This window comes from Loxodonta africana, chromosome 17, assembly GCF_030014295.1.
Source record: "Loxodonta africana isolate mLoxAfr1 chromosome 17, mLoxAfr1.hap2, whole genome shotgun sequence".
Lineage (NCBI taxonomy): Eukaryota > Metazoa > Chordata > Mammalia > Proboscidea > Elephantidae > Loxodonta > Loxodonta africana.
Window position 1 is genome coordinate 64,637,412 of NC_087358.1, and position 23,171 is coordinate 64,660,582.

Here is a 23,171-nt window from a genome sequence, read left to right on the forward strand (position 1 = left end):
TAAGTATTTTTAGAAAATAGTAAAATCTAAAACTAGATATTTTCTCTAGACTTATAACATGGCATTTAGGCACTTAATATGTAAATCCACACAGTCCATATACAAGTGATTTTGAATTTAAAAGGGTCATTTGTAAAAAGTTACACAAGAGTAATCAATCTAGTTAAATTTTCTTCTAGATGGTTCAGTTGCTTTAGGATAGTGTGATTTATCAAAAGCTTGAAAAAGAAATTAGGTATGATTTTTTAGAGATGTACATAAAAATGACCTCAAAATTTCTTTAAATAGTGGTTTCCAGTAGTAATAATGTTGTAATAACAGTTAAGCTGTCTTTTTGTGACTTGATGCAAAAATCTTATTCATAATACCTCTGGGAATTTGTTGAACTGTGTGTCCTGTAAAAAGATATGTCAGGGCTATTTTTATTATCTGGAATGAAATCTTGTTAGAGAAAACCTGGCTTTGACGTTAAATCACTACCATTTTTTTCGTTACCAAAGTCCAGATGCCAGGGAGAAGCGTTTAAACTGCCGAGGAGCAGTGCAGCTGCGGTGACTGCTAAAATACATTTCACTTTTTTTTTTTTCTTATATTCATAATTGTTTCCAATCCTGATTAAGTCATTTTAAGGTACATAAGAGAGAATTTGGTGTTTTAGGAGAAAAATTTTTTTCTTGGTATACAGAGAAGATTATGGAGTTGTGTGTAGTTTTTTTTTATAAGTGGATTTCAGTGTGGGTGTTTAAAGACATTTTGTACAAGTAGATTTTAAAGGATTTCTTTCGGTTTGTGTAGCCAACTTTTATATAACCTTAGATGTTGTAGCTGGAAGTCAGTCACAGTTCTGGGAGTGAATCCTAGCTTTACTTAGTGATGCTAAGCTTTCATGTGTAATCAAACTTTTGACATATACGCTAATTTAACTATGTAACCTCAGTCAAGATTTTCAGAAATCTTTTGTTGAAGCTTTTCAAAATTAAGATTTATGTACTCATTTTAATGGTTTCATTTTAAGGAAACAAATTTAAGATACCATTTATTCTTGGAAGCCAAAGTGGCCTAGAAATGGTTTAGCTGCTCTTGGGGAAGAAAAAAGTGCATTCACATTAAAAGCTAAGTTACTGGATTCTTTCTTGGAGACAGTAATATATGAAACTTAATTTAAAAAAATAACTTCTTATTTCACATGAAGTAAAGAAATTAGTAACACTTAGTCTGAGGTTTAGTATCAAAATAGGTACTGAAAAGAATCAATAAAGTTCTTTTATAAGAATAATGTTTAGTGATCTAGTCATTTAATACTTTGACCTTGAAAAAACTAACAGATATTTAGGGTGGTTCTGAAAATCAGCTCGTTTATTATTCTAACACTATGGTACTTCTCTGAGACTAAGTTACCTGTGCTGTGTTGGAGCTCAGCCTGCAAAGAAATGAGTTTGCTCATTTGTTTCACTTCTCAGACCAGCCAGGGCCACTGTAACCTGTGGTTGACTACATCAGTGCATAAAATATTGTGTGAAATCCTCAAGTGGCATTATTTGTTTTTAAGGTGATACATTTAACTTTTTGTTAAAATCACTAATAGAAGCAAAGAAGCTAGCAGTGTTTTGTTTTTTTTCCTTTTTATTGTCATCAAACAGTTTTCTAGGAATTTTCAGAGAAATATCAATTCAGCTATAATTCTAGCATGAGATACAGGAAATAAGCTTTTGGCATCTGCCATTAAAAATTAAATCAGTAGCTTAATACCTTCTTACAGCCTCATTTTGTTTCACTGTAGCTGTTTCAGTAGATCTGCACTTGTGTTTACTCTCAATGGTTAATCTGATAGATCCAGTATCTTTGTGATATTTGCTATAAGTAGAAAGGATTTTAAATCTTACAGCCCCTTGAAATATTTTATTACCATTTACTTAAATGAACGACGGATGATGTACATGCTTGATTGTTATGCAAGTACCCAAGACATTCTGATTGAAAGACAGCTTAAGGAAAAATAAACAAATAGCAAAAGCATCCAGTCTTTATTTACAGTTTGTAGGAGATCACTGTTTTCATTTTAGGTGTTAAGAGTCACACAGCAGGACCACCCATAGAAGGACATCATTAGCGATAGAATTTACATACCGTTAGCTCACAGTAATTGATTAGCAGCAGGGCTCTGTAGTACCGAGCTAGTTGGGCACATTGTTTGGGATGCCTTTGCTGCGATTATCCTAAGCTTGCTGGCTGCATGCTTGTTGCTTTGTTCAAGACACAGGTAATTACTTGATAAAATGAAGTGCATCGCTGTGAACAATTGACCCTTTGGAACAATCCAGGCTGGTCAGCAGTCGAAAACCACACTTTAAAGCCATCATTATGGCTTCAAACTTAAGAGTTTCCAAGGTGCACACAAAGGTGTTGTCTTCCTTTAGTACAAGTCGAGTGCCGTTTTCAGACTTTATGAAGTATTTAAATTGAATGATATTAGATGATATTGAAAACTCCTCCGGAAATCCATCCAGCCTGCTTTTGGACACCAGAACAATGCGAGATTTTATTTTTGATATGAAATCGGGAGCATTACAGAAGATTCTCAGTCCTTGTGAGCGATCATGGTTATCTGTTATTTCCAAGAAAGTAGTCTCTCTGGGTGTTAGCTGTTCTTTTTCCCACCTAGATTTCACTTCTTCCGCCAGCCCCTTGAGCTGAAAGAATTCTGCTTCTTGTGCGAGAAGTTGATTCTCTCGAAACCCTTCAGGCAGTAGAAGTTCTCCATTTCGTAGGAAGTTCAGGACATGCCTGAAGAGGAGCCCATCCCTGTCTATGAAATAATGACCATCAGCATCAAACGGGCAGAGGATTTTTCCGTTTACAATCCCTTCAAGGAAAGTGTCTGGGTACTTGGTCAGTGTTTGCTTTTGAGTAATGTATAAATATCCACCAACGTTGAGGGTCGTGAGCGTGGATTTACAGTTCTTTCCGTGGTCAGCATCTTCCGTACTGTTGTGTTTCCCTTCATACTCCTTTTCTTTTTCTCTTCTATTTATTTTACGCTCCATTTTTGAAGATGCTGTTGCAGCTTGTTCCTCTTGGCTTTGAGATTTTTAAAAAAGAAACGCTACCACACAAACACGCCTTTCTTCAGCCCCAGCCTGGTGATGGAATGGAATGCTGGCAGCATCGCCTGCGCCGTCAGCTGGGTTTGCAGTAGGTGGCGTGTCAGCTGTGTATGCAGGAGCTTTCTGGAGTAAGATGGGAAAAAGATTCATTTGCATTTAACTGTATCAGGGAAGGGATTTGTTGTGAAAGGATTTTCGTATATATCCTTTGAAGTAAGGAAAGTTATTCAGAATAAATTGAATTTCTTCTTGATATTAAGCAGTTAGAAATGTTTAATCCTCCAGCTAAATCCTTATCAAATGCCTTTTAAACTATTATTTAATCAGACAGACGTAATATTGAGTAATACTGTTACCTTTTGGAAAATAATGTATATTGAATTAGTTTTTTTTTTTTTTTTTTAAGTAAATCATAAATAGATTACCTAAAGGAGAAGGGAACTAGGGGCGTAGGATTTTCTCTTCTGTTAAAAAATCACACATTTCACAGTGGTGTAGTCATTTTTGAGACCCAAATAAGAATACTTGAACCTGGCACAGCACTCGAATTTGACTGGATTTGCATGTGATTCTGATCTTGGGATCTTTAGTAAGAAAGGAAGGGGTTTCTTAATGTCCTTTAAAAGGTTCTTTTATTATTTTTTTAACCCTAAAGGTAAAAAATCAGGCAGATAGGATTTGCAATAGTCATTTACTTTTTTTTTTTTTTGGTTAAGATTGCCTATGGAAAATTCATAAGCTTAACCGTTCTTGTCCCACCCTAAACCTGCTTCATTGTTAAACAAAGACTTGGAGTGTTTCAGAAAATACTCAAACTCTGTGTGTGTGTGTGTGTGTGTGTGTGTGTTGGGAAGAGAAGAGAGATGGAGGTTCAGAATACTGAGCACAGAATAGAATCTTGGATAAGTTGTGGTTAACTTTTTTTTTTCCTTTCTTTAATGTTCACAAATGGGTAGATAAAGGACGGAAAAACCTAGGAGCTGAAATAATGTGAGCGTGATGTTTTTCCCTTTCTTTTCCCCCCTTCCTCTGTAACTTGCCTTCCAAAGCATTTTAGGGATCTAAGCTTTCACTTCCAGAATTTAAAGGCCCAGTGGTAAGAAATATGAATGCTCTCTTCAATACACTGTTATTGGACTGGTCTATCTGCCAAAATATCCTGAGGAACTACGTTGTACTTTGAGTTAGACTTCAGGTTTTATGTTAAATTGATTTATACTTCTGTGGCATCAAAAGTATTTTTTAATGATTCAGCTGCATGATGACAGAAATACTGGAACAGCTTTTTCTGAAAATGCTTCCGTTTTATTTTCTTTAAACAAAGTTAGATTTTCTTCAAATAAAAACAAATTATATCTGTAATTATAGCAGATTTTTAATTTAACATTTATGCATCATTGAGATTATCAAAAGTCCATTGAAATTGACCTAGAAAACTAAGACATAAAATCTTTAGAACTGAGTTTTTGCTGAGAGACCATGAAATTCACCCTCCTCATTTTACCAAAGGTGAAATTGCAGTCCAGAGAATTTTTGGTGTTGTATCTAATACTGTACAGCTTATTAATGATAAAACCAACACTCAGACTACAGCTTCCCCTCAGTCCCGCATCATTTAAAAGTCTGTCCTCGTATTCTAACAGTCTCATTTTTGTATGGATTTGGTTTTTTTGGAATCAAGGCTTTTCTATAGATAACAGCTTTAAAAAAATACTGAATAGGCTTTATGTTTTTTGGTACTTTGGAAATGTATTCATGAAATTCTTACATTCCCATTGCAAGTAGCCACTGCGCATGAGTAGTACCATGTAATAGCAAAATGAACTAAGGCATAACAATTTCGTTAATCACCCTCTTTTAATGAATTTATGGGACGTCAGAATCAATACAACATAACTGCATAGTGATGGTGACTGTGCTCTAATTTTCTTCACATGTTTAAACAGAGTGATGAAGTTGAACACTGTGTAACGCGGAGTCTCCTTCCTCACACTTGGTGTTCCCTGTTTGCAGATGCCTTTTTTCTTGCAGAAGCCTTGGCATTAGCGCTGCTAGACGATGGCCATCCACGGGGTGGGAAGAGGGGAGGTAGGAGGAGAGGCTGTACTGCTACAAATGGGACAGCAGACCTGTTCAGCCATCACTCCTGAGCCGCCTTACACTTGCTAACTCACTGACGTCTGGTTTCTCCTGCCCAGTTTTTAAAACTGCTGATGCGTGCTCTTTGTTTCTGCCAGTTTGCCTTGACAGACTCTGAACAACCCTATCATGTGATCACTTTTTCTCACTCTAGACTTCACTCTGGCGTTCTTGGCTTCTGCATGCCTGATATGTCTAATTTGTTTGCCACTTGTGACCTGGCAACAATCGTAACTGAAGCCTAGTCTCAGTGCCTGACTAAAAGGTGATATGAGCCCATAGGGCTTTTGTGTATTCTGTTGCCCCCAGCTTGCAGTCTTAAAGAAAAATGGGACTCGTCTTATCTCCATTACTCCATCTTATCTCCATTACGCCATCTTATCCCCATTAAAGCAAGATGATTGCAGTGCACAGAAATTGCAGGGGTTCATTGATCACTGCTGCTCATTGTGGTACACGTGGCCCTTAGGAGAAAGCCAGGTTGTCTTCTTTTTAGTCTGTTCAGTGTTTATATTTATCTCCTGATCAGGTCAGCGCAGCTCTGTTGATGGTGCTGGGTGCCATAGAGTCAGTTTGGACTTATATCGACCCCATGTGATGGAGTAGAACTGCCCCACAGGGTTTTCTTGGGGCAGTTCTTTCTCTGCAGTGTGGCTGGTGAGTTGGAACTACCAGCCTTTTGATTAGTAGTCAAATGCTTAACCATTGTACCACTAGAGCTCCTTTAACACAGCCCTAAAACTATAAAAATGGTGCTTGAGTACCTAGACCGAGGGAAACATCTGTGGTTTATATGGCCACATTTCTCTGCTTCACATTGCAGATACAAACTTGAATTAATCAGTTCAGTGGTTGCAGCAGAAAGGTGTAACCCACATGTCAAAGATTAGCTCACCTACATTTGTTTAACCTCTAGACTGGAGGACTTCATCAAACTTTGTGTAAGTAGAAAGATAACAAAATTTTGAAAGAGAGAGGCTGTTATTAGTCTGCGTTAGACATCTTTAATTACACGTGAAAAGGGCTCTTTAGCCGACCCTGAGAATCTAAACAATTTCATTGTCAGGTGCTTGGCTGGGTATATTCTATAGTTAATTAGGCCTATTGCCCCCAAATCCTGGCAGAACTTTCCACTATGAGGTAATGCTATCTTCCACAGTCTACATTAGGCAGAATTTATTCCAGGCCAGTGGGAGAAATTGCCATCTTTTCTGCCAACTCCTGATGGGAATGAGGTCATTGTCATCATTATGACTGACATAGACCATCATAACTTACGCATGCCCTGTTTATATATGCTAAACAATCTTTCCCATGCTGTGGAAAGAAGTGGAACCTTGTCAGGAAGGTACTTTTCCTGGTTGGGAGATACAACAGATCACTCCTCGATGCAGTTCAAGCAGTTTTCAAGGAAAAGGGCTAGTCTTGGAACTGCCTTTAATAAAAGCACTCCGTGTCCCCATTCCCCACCTCTACCAAATCTCTCTGGTTGTGCTCACCTGGGTTTTTCTGTGCTGGTCTTTTGAAGTGATTCTATATTTTGCCCTGGGCTTCCCCACATTTTTTTCAAGTTTTTTTATCGGTGACTTTCTTCCTCACTTAAATTTGATGCCCATCTACCTGACTCATGATATATTTACCTTTTCTGTTTCCAAAAATTGGCTGACCTTTGGCCATCTGACATCTATGCCCTTCTGATTCCTCTCTGCCTCGACCTTCCTATATGTTTCATAAAGCTGAGTTTCAGTTTTTTTAGTGTGTGGCTTACTTCTTCATAAACCAGAGAAAAAAGCCAGTTGCTGCTGAATTAATTGTGATTCACGGTGACCGCTTGTTTTTCAGGGTAGACTGTGCTTCACGGAGTTTTCAGTGGCTGTGATCTTTCAGAAGTAGCTCACCAGACCTTTCTTCCAGTGCACTTCCTGGGTGTATTTGAACCTCCAACCTTTCAGTTAATAGCTGCGCGTTTAACCATTAGTACCACCCAGGGACTCCTTGCTTCTTTGTAACCTCCTGTTAATAGCATTGAATGTGAGAAACATACATTTTGATGTTCAGCTATGAATATTTTACTTTAGCTTCTTGCATGTTAAAAGTAAATTACACAGTATAGTGTGTTGACGTATTTTAAGAATCCGGAGTATTTTTTCCATGTTAACCCAATTCTATTTGGATGTCAAAACTTTTACTTTTATTTTGAAATGTAAAATTTGTCTGCATTAAATGCTGCTTGGTCCTGGTATTATACTAACACAACTACTATACAGCTAACTTGTTTAACTGATCTACCACAGTATCTCACAAACTAGGGAGAGTGCTGAAATCTCCCTGGGACTCCCTGGATGGAACTCTTGGCAGAATGGTAATGTGGATCTGCAGTTCCACTCGGATGAATATCCTTGTAAACCTTTTGCACTGCTCACTTGAGTCTTTAAAGAAGCCGAGGAAGCGTTGCTATACTGGCAAATATTTAGCCCTAATTGGAGAGTGTAGAAAAGAATAGAGCAAAAGAAGCATAAATAACCATGGCAGTTAATGGAAAAAAATGAGAAGTTCAGGTAAAATTCCGTTTTGCATGTTATTTGCTATTCGCTATAGAGGTAATCTTGACAACAATTTATAAATCATATTAATTCATATTTTAAATATACTATGGGAGATGAGTGTTTCAGGGAACCTGTGTTTTGTAGTTTTATAAGCAGAAACCATACCTTACATTTTTAAAATGAGTTTTCTTAAAGTGTGTCTTATGCATTATTATTCACTGAAAAATTTTACTGTAACCTGATGAGCAAAGCACTTCTATGAGCCATCAAATGAACACTGAAATTATATTGTTGTACAGAACTCATTTATTGTGCTATTTGGCAAAATGGAATTTTAGCTTCTCTTTGGAAAGAAGATATTTTAAGTTGAAAAACATTACTTACAATCTCAAAATGAGGGACATGACTTTGAAAACTCTTGTAAAGGTGATATTGTTATGAATATCCATGACCAAAGAGGAGCTCTGCTCCCAAAGCTTGCCCCTACCACTGTTCTTCTGTTCCTTCCTCCTTTTTCTCTAGTGTCTTTAGTGATGGCATGAGGTGGGAGAAGGAAAAGGGGTATGAATAACAGGACAGGATATGACGGTTCATAGGAACAAACGCAGGTTTTTACCCATAGATTGTAAATTAGGGGTGGAGCCCTCTATTATATTGCACATTTTTCACATTTGACATTTTTGAAATTAGGTCTTAAAATCTTGGCTTATTATTATAGTTCAGTGGCAGTATTTTATCTTTCTTAGTGGTACATAAAATAATGGTGAATATTACAATTGATGGTGTCTTAGAATCAGTGAAATATTTGAGCAGCCCAGAGTTATTACCCCACATTACCAAAAAATAAAATTGAGAGAAAAAGAGAGGGGTAGATAGGTAGGTGGGCTGGTGGGTGAGTGGGTGGGTGGGTGGCTGGATGGATATGGATGGATGGAGATGGATGGATGGAGATGGATGGATGAATATGGATAGATATGGATGGATGAATATGGATAGATATGGATGGATGGATATGGATGGATGGATGGATGGATGGATGGATGGATGGATGGATGGATGGATGGATATGGATGGATGGATGGATGGATGGATATGGATGGTTGGATGGATGGATGGGTGGATATGGGCGGATGGGTGGGTGGAGATGGGTGGATGTATATGGGTGGATGTATATGGATGGATATATGGATAGATATGGGCAGTAGTCCTCAACCCCAGCACCCTGTAGTTGGGAGAATCACTTAGTATCAAAGAACCTTGAAATGATAAAGAACTAAACTAATGTGTGGTATGACACTATTAACTAATTAAACGTGGTAAAGAGAACAAGAGTTATTGAAGATGAAATCATTGAAAACTTGAATCATATTCAGTTGACTTAAAAATATGTGCCATCGGGTTGTCTGTAAGTATTTCATCTGTATTGTCTCCCTCAACTCTACTGCAGTCTTCCTAAGTGCAGGCATCTGTACTTTTCTTTCTTTGTACCTCTCATCACATTTAGCACAGTGTTTGGCACTGTTTGACTATAGTGTAGGTCTGTTCTCCGGAAAACGTAATCTTTCCTGGAACGATTTGTTGTGTCTATTTACATATTCACTTTTGCTGTTTTTGAATTCCCTCCAATTTCAAGTGTAGCAGCTAAAGCTGAATAAAGCAAAAAACCAAACCCAGTGCCATCGAGTCGATTCCAACTCATAGCGACCCTATAGCACCCTTGAATGAGGGTCTGACTGAAACAAACTATTGCAGAATTATGATTTCTCTGTCCCTTTTATTATTATAACACAGCATCGCTTTGTTTTTTATAAAGCCGTATTTTATTTCTGGGTTTTATTCAGCTCTTATTTTTGAAATCAACTTTGAGAGTAGGAATTATATCTGTTTCTACCACATCACGTCCATGTCTGTGTTAAGGAAGTTTTTATATCGATTATATATGTGATGTAACGAAAAGGGAACTATAGCCTGAAATATAGGTGGAATGATAACTTGTGAAATTGCTTTGTAAATATTAAAACATGATACAGATATTTGTTTTCAAAACATACAAATGTTTGTTTTTAAAACATTTGCTCATTTTCTAGGTTATTTCTTTGATCATGCCATCTCTAGACTGATGGAACAATCCAGACCTGTTCATACAGTTAAGGGCTTTATCTTTTGAGTTTTGTACCATAGCTTACCACTTTCCTTTCTACTCTCTATCTAGTCTTTCTACTCCTGGTCAAGCAGTCTTGTCATTCCCAGACACTCTAGTTATTTCATTCTATGTACACATAGTCGCCTGAACAAGACTGATAGCTTCTTGAGGAGCTAGCCTCTGACTCTTTTTTCCCTACATTGGAATCTGTGTTCTCTTTTACTACTGAATAAGAGACATCAGTTGCCACAGGGACCATCTTAATTAAAGCCAAAATATATTTCAGTATGTTCCCTGCCATCAGAAAAGTTTAATCCATAAACATAGCAGAAAGATACTCTTGTTGCTTTAATCACAGAGCTGTGACTATTTTAAAGGTGAAGAGACAACAGGAGAAGGTAAGAGCAGTACTGTGGGTGAGGAAGTTGAGATTTCTTTTTCTACTTCCTTAGTCTACTCCTCAGATTATGGTTTCAATATTTGATATATAATTGGGAATTCCCAGCATACTAGACATACACATAATTTGAAACATGTTATGTAACCAGATAGAACTCTTGGGAGTATTTATATGAATACTTGTTGTTGCCTTTGAGATAAATATTCAAATGCTAACTCTATAGTTTACTGAAATCTGAGCATGATCTTTTAAACTCCGGAGGATTTTATAGAGACCAGAATGTCAGCTCACAAATTTTAGTTGGGTAAGGATCACCTTCTTAGTAAATAGCATAGCAACTCTGCCTAACTTGTTTGTTTAGATGCTAAATGGTTTGCATTAATAGGCGTCACCCTGAGAATAACAGGCAAAGAATTGCCAGGACAATATTTTAAATGAGAAGAAAGGAATATTAAAAATTGTTTACCTTTTAAATGTACTTGTTCTGTGGAAATATTCCTTCAGACCCTTTCCAGAGAGGGTAGACACAAGAGTGATGTAAGAGGCAGGAGGGTAGCTTCAGAAGTCTCAAAGATTAGTCCAAAGTCTTGGTTACTGGCTCACTGGCCTGTGTTTTAACTTGAGTTGGAAGTGCTCTTAAAAGCCTCCACATTCAGCTGATCCAGAGTAGTCTTGGGGAAATGAATGCCCATAACTTCCTGATGCCTAATAACTTCCTCACATACCTAATCTCATTTCTTACATGCCAACGCTAATAAGCACCCTTCCTGCCCACTTAGTACTTTAACTTGTTCAAACTAGGAATGCCCATAACTTGTGAAACTGCCCGTGGGTTATTTCTCTTTAGTTTTTCAACACAGAGTTGAGATACTGAGTTGGAGGGCCCAGCTTAGAGCAAATATGTGTATATTTTCAAGTCTTGGATACCTTTTAAACATTTTGTTATTGTTCTTCCAAGAAACAAGTGATTAAGTCTGAGTTATAGAGTAGAATCATGGGATGTGAGAACTGGAAGAGATCCTCAGAGATTCAGAATTTTAATATATAGATGCTGAGGTCCAGAGATAAATGAAGTAACTTTCACCAAGTAACACCACTCTTTGGTGACAGAATCAGAACTTAATGTTTATTGACTGTGCTTTGTGTACTTACCCTTTTAAAAATTTCAAATATTTTCTGCAACTGTTGTTGTTAGATGCCATCTAGTAAATGTCAACTCACAGGGACCCCAAGTGACAGTAGAACTGCCTCACAGGTTTTTTTTAGGCTATAATCTTTTTTTTTTTTTTTTCAATCGTGCTTAGGTGAAAGTTTACGGAACAAATTAGCGTCCCATTCAAAAATTTATATGCAAATCATTATGTGACATTGGCTGCAGCCCCCAAAATGTGTCAGCACTGTCCTCATTTCCACTTTGGGCTCCCTGTGTCCATTCGTCCAGTTTTCCTGTCCCTTCCTGTCTTTGCATCTGCTTTTGGACAGGAGTTGCCCATTTGGTTTTTTTTTACTTGAATGAGCTAAGAGGCACCTTCCTCACATGAGTTATTGTTTGTTTTATAGGCTTATCTAATCTTTGGCTGAAAGGTGAACCTTGAGAGTGGCTTCAGTTCTGAGTTAGCAGGGTGTCCTAGGGCCATGTCAAGGGGGTTCCTCTAGACTCTGTCAGACCAGTAAGTCTGGTCTTTTTTTGTGAATTTGAATTTTGTTCTACATTTTTCTCCCGCTTTGTCTGGGACCTTCTATTCTGATCCCTTTCAGAGCAATCGGTGTTGGTAGCCAGGCACCATCTAGTTCTTCTAGGCTCAGGCTGGTGGAAGCTGTGATTCATGTGGTCCGTTAGTCCTTTGGACTAATATTTTCCTTGTGTCTGTGGTTTTCTGCATTCTCCTTTGCTCCGGACAGGGTTAAGACCCATAGATGACTCGTAAGCCTTTAAGACCCCAGACACTACTCACCAAAGTAGGATGTAGAGCATTTTCTTTATGAACTATATTATACCAAGTGGCCTGTATGTCCCCCGAGACCATGGTACCCATCCCTCAGCCCCAATAACTCAGTCCCTCAAGGTGTTTGGTTGTGTCTAGGAAGCTTCTGTGACTTTGCCTTGGTCAAGTTGTGCTGATTTCCCCTATATTGTGTGTTGTCTTTCTCTTCACCAAAGTTAACACTTGTCTGCTATCTCGTTATCTTGAGTTTTTATAATAGTGGTCTCATACAATATTTGTCCTTTTGTGATTGGTTTATTTCACTCAGTATAATGCCCTCCACATTCATCTGTGTTATGAGATGTTTCACGAATTCATCACTGTTCTTTATCGTTATGTAGTATTCCATTGTGTGCGTGCACTATAATTTGTTTATCCATTCATCCATTGATGGGCACTTAGGCTGTTTCCATCTTTTTGGTATTGTGAATAATGCTGCAGTGAACATGGATGTGCATATGTCTGTTCACGTGATGGCTTTTGTTTCTCTAGGATAAATTCCTAGGAGTGGGGTTGCTGGATCACATGGTATTTCTATTTCTAGGTTTTTAAGAAAGTGCCATACCATTTTCCATCGCGGTTGTACCATTTTACATTCCCACTAATAGTGTGTAAGAGTTCTAATCTTGGAGAGTGAAGAACACCAAGTTCACACGATAACTATGAGCCCAAGAGACAGAAAGGGCCACGTGAACTAGAGACTTACATCATCCTGAGACCAGAAGAACTAGATGGTGCCCGGCCACAGCCGATGACTGCCTTGACAGGGAGCACAACAGAGAACCCCTGAGGGAGCAGGAGAACAGTGGAATGCAGACCCCAAATCCTCATAAAAAAACCAGACTTAATGGTTTGACTGAGACTAGAAGAATCCCGGCGGTCATGGTCCCCAAACCTTCTTTTGGCCCAGGACAGGAACCATTCCCAAAGACAACTCATCAGACATGGAAGGGACTGGACAATGGGTTGGAGAAAGATGCTGATGAAGAGTGAGCTACTTGTATCAGGTGGACACTTGAGACTGTTTTGGAATCTCCTGTCTGGAGGGGAGATGGGAGGGTAGAGAGGGTTAGAAACTGGCAAAGCGGTCATGAAAGGAGAGACTGGAAGGAGGGAGCAGGCTGACTCATTAGGGGGAGAGTAAATGGGAGTATGTAGTAAGGTGTGTATAAGCTTATATGTGACAGACTGACTTGATTTGTAAACTTTCACTTAAAGCACAATACAAATTATTTAAAAAAAAAAAAAGTTCTAATCTTCCCATAACCTCTCAACATTTGTTACTTTCTGTTTTTTGTGTGTGTGTGTGTGTACCAGTTAGTTTTTGTGCATGGTGTGAGGTATGGATCCTGTTTCTTTTCTTTCTTTCCTTTTTTTTTTTTACAGATGGACATCAGTTTTGCCAGTACCATTTGTTAAAAAGACTGTCTTTTCCACATTTAATGGAATTTGGTCCCTTGTGAAAAATCGGCTGACCATAGGTGGCTGGATTTACTTCTGGGTTCTCAATTCTGTTCCATTGGTCTGTGTGTCTGTTGTACCGGTAACAGGCTGTTTTGACTACCGTGGCTATATGGTAGGTTCTGAGATCAGGTATTATGATGCCTCTTATTTTGTTCTTTTTTCTTCAATAACGCTTTGCTTATGTGGAACCTCTTTCCTTTTCATATAAAGTTGATTATTTTTTCCTTCTTGTTAAAGCATGCTGTCGGTGTTTGATTGGGATAGCTGATATCTGTAGATCACTTTGGGTAGAATTGACATTTTCACTATGTTGAGTCTTCCTATTCATGAGCAGTGAATGATATATTTTTTCCATTTCTGTAGGTCTCTTTTGGTTTCATGCAGTAGTGTTTTGCCATTTTTTTGTATAAACCAAAAATGAAAAACAAACCCATTGCCGTCGAGTTGATTCTGACTGATAACGACCATATAGGACAGAGTAGAACTGCCCCATAGGGTTTTGAAGGAGCGGCTGGTGGATTCGAACTGCCGACCTTTTGGTTAGCATCCAAGCTCTTAACCAGTGCGCCACCAAGGTCCTTTGTGTAGTAGGTTATAATTTTTATGGAAGCAGATTACCAGGTCTTTCTCCTGAGGAGCTGCTGGTGGGTTCGAACTGCTAACCTTTGGGTTAGCAGGAATTAGGTGGCAGAATATAGGTAGATAAAATATCAATACCAAAGATGTGTGTTCATACTGCTTTGGTTGCAAGTAGCAGAAACCAGTAAGCAAACCAATCTGGCAAAAAGTTTGAAAGAGGTGGGGAAAATTTAGAAAGGATACCCAGAAATTGGTCAGTTAGATTAAAAGGAGATGATACCAATATAGGTTTCTACGTGCCTTAAATATTTTGTCCTAAACCTTGTAAATGTGCATTGAGTCACCAGTGTACATGTAGGACAGGGCCTTTTCTTCGAGTATGGGCTACTGATTGAGCATCTGCTTTCTCTTATTTTTGATAATGAAACCCATAATTTGGTTAAGATTTTTAATTTTGATTTCTTTTAAAAGGAGCAAGAACTTAGACATTGTAAAACAATATGAATGTATAATCCTTCTAGACTCTCGCTTCTCCCTTGGTCTTTTACAATTGTCTCACTCATATCTAATTTGACAGGTTTGGGGTTTTTTTTTTTTTTCTTTTTAAAGCGACTCACCTTTTTATCGAGTCTTACTGAAGCATTCAACCTAGTTTTCACAGTAACATCTCTTCCCCCATACTCAATAATTTAATGGGCTATATAATATACAATCAAATCACATAATGACTAAAAAGAGTGAAACTAGCATTAAAAAGTTCTAACATAGTTTGCACAGAAGTGTGCAGGAGTACTAGAGATTAACCTTCTAGCCACTGGGTATAGTGAGCCATGGGCATCTGAGCGCCTTGGTTAATGCGGCAAGTGGGTTAAATGCTGTCAAAAGTGCTCCTATTGTGTTAAAAGGATTTGTATATCTATGTGTTATCATCCTACTAGACCAGGAGCTCTCAGAATGTGGCCTGGAGACCGCTTGGTAGGGAGTCTCAAGGAGTCTGTGAGATCAAAACTATTTTCATAACAATAGTAAACATTTTTCACTCTTTCTCTAAAAATTTCTCAGTTTTAGTTTCTAATGTGGTAAATATGGATAGAGAAAAGCCCTGGAAGTACTCTTCAACAATATATGCCTCAGAATGTTTGAGAGCTGCTATACTGGACCCTGTGTGCCTTGATGGCACAAACCATGGCTTATTTACCTTTGTTATTCCTGATGGGATTTTGCATTATCTTTTCTATAATTAAAATATATAATTTTACATACTTAAAATTTATATCATTAGATAGTTGATAAATATAAGACCCCCCCCCAAAAAAAAAGCCTGTATTATTTTTTTTTTTTCAAGTATTTATGATGTTTTACACTGGTCCAACAAAGTAGGTCTAAGTTGTTGTGGTTGTTGGGTGCCATTGAGCGGATTCAATTCTAAATAGAAGTTCTGTATTAATGAATAGGATCTATAATTAACAGCAGTGGAGTGCAAGTGGGTGCTTTCAAACACTTTAACAGTAAAAATTAATATCTAATACCTGTCCCTTGAAATTTTAAGCAGTACTTTAAAGAAGAAACGAAGCATAATTTAGTGGAAAAAATATACGAATGTGTTTCTGTGCAGGGAATGGAGTATGAAGGCTTTAAAAAAGAGAGCAGGCAAGTCGCGTCTAGGGGGCCATATTGTAAGTAAATTGAGGAGAGGGTGAGTGAACAGACGTGAGGTTATTGAAGAGCAGTCATTTGGTGGAAAAATTCATTGCTGGTGATAAAGACTTTTCCTTTCACTTGAGAAGCATTTGAAAGCCATTTTAGGTTTGAAAAGGGGGTATGATGGACAGAAAATTATGGTATGGAGAAGCAAATTTTATTGCTTTGTCTGAGTGACCTTGACAAAAGAATAATGATTAGAGTGGCAGCCAGGTTGAAATGGGCAGGTGCTTTGGATGCTTTCTGCCCTTACAGGTGCCATATGGAGAAGGTTGATAGCAGAAACCTTTAACTGAAAATTAAATTTAATCTGTCTACCCAGAGTAAAAAGTAGATACTGCTAAATAAATGGGACCACATTCACTGGCGGTATTATGAGGTAACTCTTTAGTCTTCACTATTAATAAACACATTCTAGATTTATTTTGTTGTTTTAAAAAAGATTGTTTCAAGAGTAGATTTTCCTCATCTATTTAAGACACTTTAGGCATTGAATTTCCCAAGCACTGGTATTCTTACGATGACTGAAGAATTTTTCTAGCTGGTACTGTCGGCTTCAGTGGAGAGGCAAACTTGAATGTAAGATTTGTTTTTGCTTCAGGAAAATTCAAATTTTTATCATATTAAATTCATAAAGTAGTGGGAGTTATTTTTAGATTTTTAAACTTAAAGCTTAATATAAAATAATCATGGCCCTATTATTTCCTTCCTGGGATCTTTTGGTATAAAATAGGCATCCTGTCATCGTTGCTCTTTTGATAGCCTATACTTGAGAGTTGTTGAATACGTTGTGGTGAGGGACCCTGCAAATACTAAATATACACAGTGTGTTTGTGATTAGTGCTTAGAGTCCCCTAGATTTTGGAGAAGGAGCCGTGGTGGTGGCAAGAGTTATGTTCTCGGCCACTAACTGAAGAGTTGGAGGTTCAAAACCACCCAGCTGCTCTGTGGGAGAAAGACTGGTGATTTGCTTCTGTAATGATGACAGCCAAGAAAATCCTATGGGACAGTTCTCCTCTGTCACATGGACTCACTGTGAGTTGAAGTGGTCTTGACAGCACCCAGCAACAACCACACAGATTTTGGAGACAAAATCAAGCAAGTTCACCATAAGATTTTCTAGTAGAAATCATGTAAGCATGTTTGTACATGCATTTTATTTTGGTCAGTTTACCCTTCTCCCTCAGTGCTTCTTGAAGACAGTAGGCTTCTTGAAGATAGTACTGTATCTTATTCATCTTTGATTCTGAACTGCCTAAGTGGTGCCATTTGCATAGTAGGCATTTAGTTAATGTTAGTGGAATGAATGAAGCAATTCACCCTGAAGAAATGAATTATAAATGCATTATTGATGAGCCGTGGGATTTCCTCACTCTCTTCTGAAAACCTGGATGAATTTTCGTGGAAATATGACTGACCATAGTCATATACTTACAGGCTGTAGTAAAGCTGGTGCCATCAAGGGACATTCATATAGGCATTATCAAGTAAGATAATATATATCATGTGACTTCACCACAGTGCTTGGTGCCTAGTAGACAGGCAGTAAGTGCTAGCTTTTGTTTCCCTTTTCTGCTTTTCAGAAGTTTTTTGTCAAGGCCCCTATAAAAGTTTTAATGGTAGGAAAAATTTCCCTTCTATTTGGACAGATTTGCATAGCAGTTAAAGCTCCAGTTTGACACACCCAAATTTGTAATTCTGCTGGAAACAGGAGTCAGAGCAACCGGCAGCCTGAACTAGCACACAGTGTAAACTAGATAGTGACCCTCCCTGTTTCATGGTATTTGCTGGGGTTGTCTGTCCTAGTCAGGGTATATTCTGAAATTTTACTTGCTTTTTTATTAAAAAAAAAAAAAAAAAAACAACATATTTTTGGTTTAGACTGGCATCGTTTTCACCAGTTACTTCTCTGCCTCCACACCCTTCAAGGTGTTTGTTTGTTTATGCCCTTTTAAGCCACCTTATTTAGAAGGAGCTAGGTACATGGAAGCTGTTCTTGGCAAGGAGCTATGGCAGCCCAATAAACGGGCCTGAAAGGAGCCCAGTTTGTTACTAGCCAAGAATACGGTTTCTCTCTATTCTGACCATTGACACTGCTATAAACTTAATATTATTGCTCTTGTTTCCTTGATTTTTATTATTATATGTGTTTGTTGTATTATTTATGGTAGATGTGTCAGAAGACAGCTTTGAAAATGATGAATGTAATAATCTATGAATACGTTTGTTCCTTTTTTTCTTTCCATTCAAGATAAACTTTCTTTGGAAGGAATAGTGGTACAGAGAGCTGAATGCCGACCTGCTGCCAGTGAAAACTACATGAGATTAAAGAGGTTGGTGGTCTTTTAACTTTAAAATGATGCATGATATTTCCTTTTGGGACTGAGGTAGTTGTATTAAATAGCCTATTGACTGCATGAAAACGGTGGTTACTGTTGAAAGTGTTTGCTTGTAAGGCTGTTGGTTTTAAAAGCCAAGAAGTTTCCTTGGCACTGGGGAGCTTTCAGAACCTGGACTGTTTGATTTGAGGTATTTTAAGCTATTGTGTTAGTATATCCTGGAATCAAAGTTTTTAAGCTTATTTTCTAGTAATTTAAATCTTGATTCTCTAAGGGCGTACACTAAGATCTTTGTACTATTTTGTTTTCAAAGACTGTAATTTTCCCATGGTGAATATGTGTCCAAAATATTATACTGTACAAAGCAATTATAGTTGCTAGAATATCATCCTTTTCTCTTGATCTGCAGAGAACTTTTTCTAAACTTCTATACTTTGTTAGAGATTTTTCTTCAGAGTCCATCCACCCTCTTCCACTTTTGTATGTGGATAACGTTTCTTTAATTAGTATTTAAAGATGATGGTTTCAAAGTTTTAATACCCCAAATTTTATGACTTTCAAAGAATCAGCAATTTTTTAAGCATTGAAGAAATGTATCATACCTGTTTCATTGGTTTATATGTAGTGTATTTCAGCCACATATAATTTAGAATTATACATTCATTCATTTAGCACTGCCTGTGTCCCAGGTGCTTTTTTAGGAGCTAAAAAAAAATTAGTGAACAAAACAGACAAAAATCTCTGCCCCCGTGGAGTCTACGTTTCAGTGGACTGTAAGCTACAGTGAACTGGTAGTTGAGAACACACTATTCAAGTGCTAGCAGCAGCCTCTCCAGATACCATCAGTGTGCTCATCTGCCAGACAAGCTAACGGAGCTGGATCATCTCTAAATCTCACACCATCTTTTTAGTTTTTCCCCTTTCTCAATTAGATTAGACTCTGTCTCACGGGAATGAAACAAAGAGACTGGTTTCCTTGGCCAATAATTCCTCTAATTTAAATGCCCCCTCAGGGCAGGTAAAAAGATAACAATCAAAATGAAAATTTCTTATAACAGAAAATAGCTTTGGAACACAGGCAAAAGGTGCTTCTTTCTTTGTTTTTAGCCTGTAAAGTTATTATATAATACAAGTCTTTCTGAAGATTTATCTTACTTAAATAACTACTGAAGTTGAAAAATGCAAGATCTGGTTATTGCGCTGCTTGCCAAGATCTTTTACTGTAGTGTTAATTTTCCTTAAAGGTTTTCTTAAAGATACTTGCTGATGAGATAGGCAAATCACCTGTGTATTTATGGAATGGCTTTCTTTCTTATAACAACCAAAAATTGGTTAGGCATTTCCAGTACAGTAAAAAACCAGCCATTATGTATTTCAGTCTTTACTTACGTGACCTGGGAAGGAGGCAAGGTGATTCAGGAGATGACAGTCATGTGAGTTTTATAAAGTAGATGATACATGCCATAAGTCTTCAAGTCTGAGATTTTTTTTTTGACGAGGTAGAAAAAGAGAGGGGTAAGAACATTCTAAATAGAGAGACATGCAGACACAAAGGCATGGGGAGACTCCAGGGACCTGCATGTAGTCTGCAAGCCTGGAACGCAGGATTTGTTTGAGAAAATGGCAGGATCTCTAGCCAAGACTTCTTTCTTGAACACCAAATTTATATGTCCAAAAACATGCTTGGATGTCTAATAAACAATGCAATCTTCCCCCCAAACCTGCCCCACTAGCAGCCTTTCTCATCTCGGTTAATGCCACCTGTCCTCCACTTTTCTCAGTCCAGAAGCCTTGGTTACATGTTTGGCTCCTCTCACATCCCATATCCAGCCTGTCAGAAGATCTTGTTGACACACATACACCATGTGCCTAAAAGAGCGCATGACACATAGTAGGTAGTAAATATTTGTTGAGTGAATGAATGGCAGGAAATAGGGTTTGAAATGTAAGCTGCCATTAGTTGTTTCAGTCTTATATGCTATGATGAGAAATTTGGACTTCATGTGCTACACCTATTAGGAAGGACTAAAGAATTTTAGAGGAGCTCTGGTGGCACAGTGCTTAAGAGCTCACGCTGCTAACCAAAAGTTCGGCAGTTTGAATCTGCTAACTGCTCCTTGAAAACCCTGTGGAATAGTTCTACTCTCTCCTATAGGTTACTATGAGTAGGAATTGACTTGACAGCAATGGAAAATTTTTAAGCTGGATGGAATATGGAGGAATTTATATTTTAGATAGATCATTCTGGCCATAGTGTAAAAATTGGAAATAGGGGGTAAGCCAGAGACTGATGCAATAACTCATATTAAAAATGTCTGTATGACTAAACCAAGGTAGTTCTAGTCAGAAGGAAAGTCAGAGACTGGATTTTGATGATATTTGGCAGTAAGATCAAAAGGTCTTTATGAACTTGCCTCAGGCCACTATGGTTCTGGAATGGAGGATTTCTTTAGGTCCAAATTATTGGTGGTGGCTCGGTAGCCTGGGTCACCTCCCTCTGTGAGTCCCCAGATTGGTTCCATACCATCCTGTATGTTGTGCAGCAAGGTTTACACTCAGGAGGGGAGAGAAGAGATAGTTTTGTAGTGCCCATGTCCGTTTTTATTTAAATCCTGGTTGACAGTTTATATAAAAGAGTTAAAGAAGCAGAAAGTACTTAAACTAACAAGAACAGTACCCATGGATAGATGATCTAATAGGAAACTAATCCATGTTGTAAATTGCATCTCATATATTTTGTTTATAATTATTCAGCATTTTTTGAATGCCTTCTATGAACACTAAGTTAAGACTCAAATTAAAAAAAAAAAAAATCACAAGATACTACTTCTGGTCCAGAGAGTTTATAGTCTTTGAACTTGAAGAAACATATGCACACGCACACACGCATGCATATGAGATTATTTAAAGGATCTATTTGCTGACAATATAGTGGGGGGAGAAATAGAAATATGGCGGTGCCATTAAATGTAAAATGGAAAGGAAGCTTTATAGATGTAGGTGACATTTAAGTCAAAGTCCTCTAGAACAGAACTGGCAGTTCAGTGCATGAGATATCTCATACCTAAACATGTCCTATGTTTGCTAAAAATTTCTCAGGGAGGGGTTCCTTCCGACTGCCTGCTTCTTAACAACATTCAAATGTTTTGATAATCTGGCTCTTGTCTTACTTTTTAGCTTCATTTTTGGTTAGTCTCCTTTACATAGATATCATATAATTATATCACACTACAGATTGTCATCCCAGATATACTAGGCACTTTTACTTTTTTTTTTTTTACATTTTATGCTGCATCCTGTACTGAGAATGTCTTATCTAACTTCTGCCAAAATTCTTCTGGGCTTTTAAAACCTACTCAGATGCCACTTCCTCAGCTAAGCCTTCCATAGCTTCTCTTTCCCACCCCAGTTAGAATCTGTCATTCTTCTCTTCTGCATTCCCATGTACTTATTTATTTTTCTCTAATGATATATATAAGGAACCCTGAGGATGCATGGTTAAGTGCCTGGCTGCTGACTGAAAGGTCGGTGGTTTGAACAGCTCCTCTGGAGAAAAGATCTGGTGATCTGCTCCTGTAATGATTACAGCCTAGAAAACCCTATGGGACAGTTCTCTGTCTTATAGGGTCACTCAGAGTCAAGATTGAATTGATGGCACCTAACAACAACTACAGCAATGATATATATAAATGCCTATGTTTCTATTGTTTAGGGTGTACATGTGTACATGTTCTATATGTTGTTGTTGTTAGGTGGTGTCAAGTTGGTTCTGACTACAGCAACTCCGTGTACAACAGAACATAACACTACCTGTTCCTGCGCTATCCTGACAATTGTTGCTGTGCTCGAGCCCATAATTGCAGCTACTATGTCAGTCCATCTCGTTGAAGGTCTTCCTCTCTTTCAGTGACACTCTACTTTACCAAGCATGGTGTCCTCCAGTGACTGGCCCCTCCTAATAACAGGTCTAAAGTACGTGAGACAAAGTCCCACCATCCTTGCTTCTAAGGAGCATTCTGGTTGTACTTCTTCCAAGAGAGATATGTTCGTTCTTCTGGCAGCGTACGATATATTCAAAGGCATCAATTCTTCTTTGGTCTTCCTTATTCACTGTCCAGATTTCATATGCATCTGAGAATGTTAAAAGGAATAATACCTAAAAATTATTTTTATATAAAAACATTTTTCTATTAATCCTCAATAAAAGCTGAGTTCTATAAAGATAATTTTGTGTCCAAAGAAATGTAGTACAGGATTTTAGCTTTCTGGTGATCTTATTAGAAAGAAGGATCACCTTGGTGCATGTTAAAGTTAATGGTCAATTTTACTGGCATCAGGTGGAATGCTTTCATTTGCAAGTATCAGAAAACCCAGTACAAACTGACTTAATAAATAAAAGAAATACATTAACTCACATAATAAAATCTACGGGTATTGTGGACTTTAGCTATAGTTTTATCTAGAAATTCACAGTGCCATCAGTGCTATAGCTCTGTTTCTTTAGAACTGATTTTCTAGATTCTTTCTCTAGCTTACTGTCCTCAGTAAGCCTGTAGCTCCGTGGATCTGTGTCGTTATTCATATGTGGGCCAGGGAGTTAAGTGTCCTTTTCTTCAACCAACTATTAAACATAACCCTTCACTTCCTTAGTGGGCCAACATGGGTTCTGAGTCTCTCCTTGAACGAATAAATGTGCCAGTGAAGATAGGATTATATGGACTGCTTGGGACCCAACTGTGGAAACATATAGGATGTGGGGTCAATCCCATCC

General features: G+C 37.9%; 2 protein-coding genes across 2 annotated transcripts in view; one reads left to right on the forward strand and one right to left on the reverse strand.

The window, feature by feature from the left end:
* Nucleotides 1–23,171, forward strand: part of GTF2F2 (general transcription factor IIF subunit 2) — a 187,576-nt gene that overhangs the window by 82,752 nt on the left and 81,653 nt on the right. The window contains exon 5 of the mRNA XM_003412608.4: nucleotides 18,313–18,394. Coding sequence (XP_003412656.2) covers nucleotides 18,313–18,394 — 82 coding nt within the window. The remainder of the gene's footprint in view (nucleotides 1–18,312; nucleotides 18,395–23,171) is intronic.
* Nucleotides 1,919–3,127, reverse strand: KCTD4 (potassium channel tetramerization domain containing 4). The gene has a single exon (XM_010592602.3). The coding sequence runs from the start codon at nucleotides 3,042–3,044 to the stop codon at nucleotides 2,265–2,267; it is 780 nt and encodes a 259-aa protein (XP_010590904.1). The 5' UTR covers nucleotides 3,045–3,127; the 3' UTR covers nucleotides 1,919–2,264.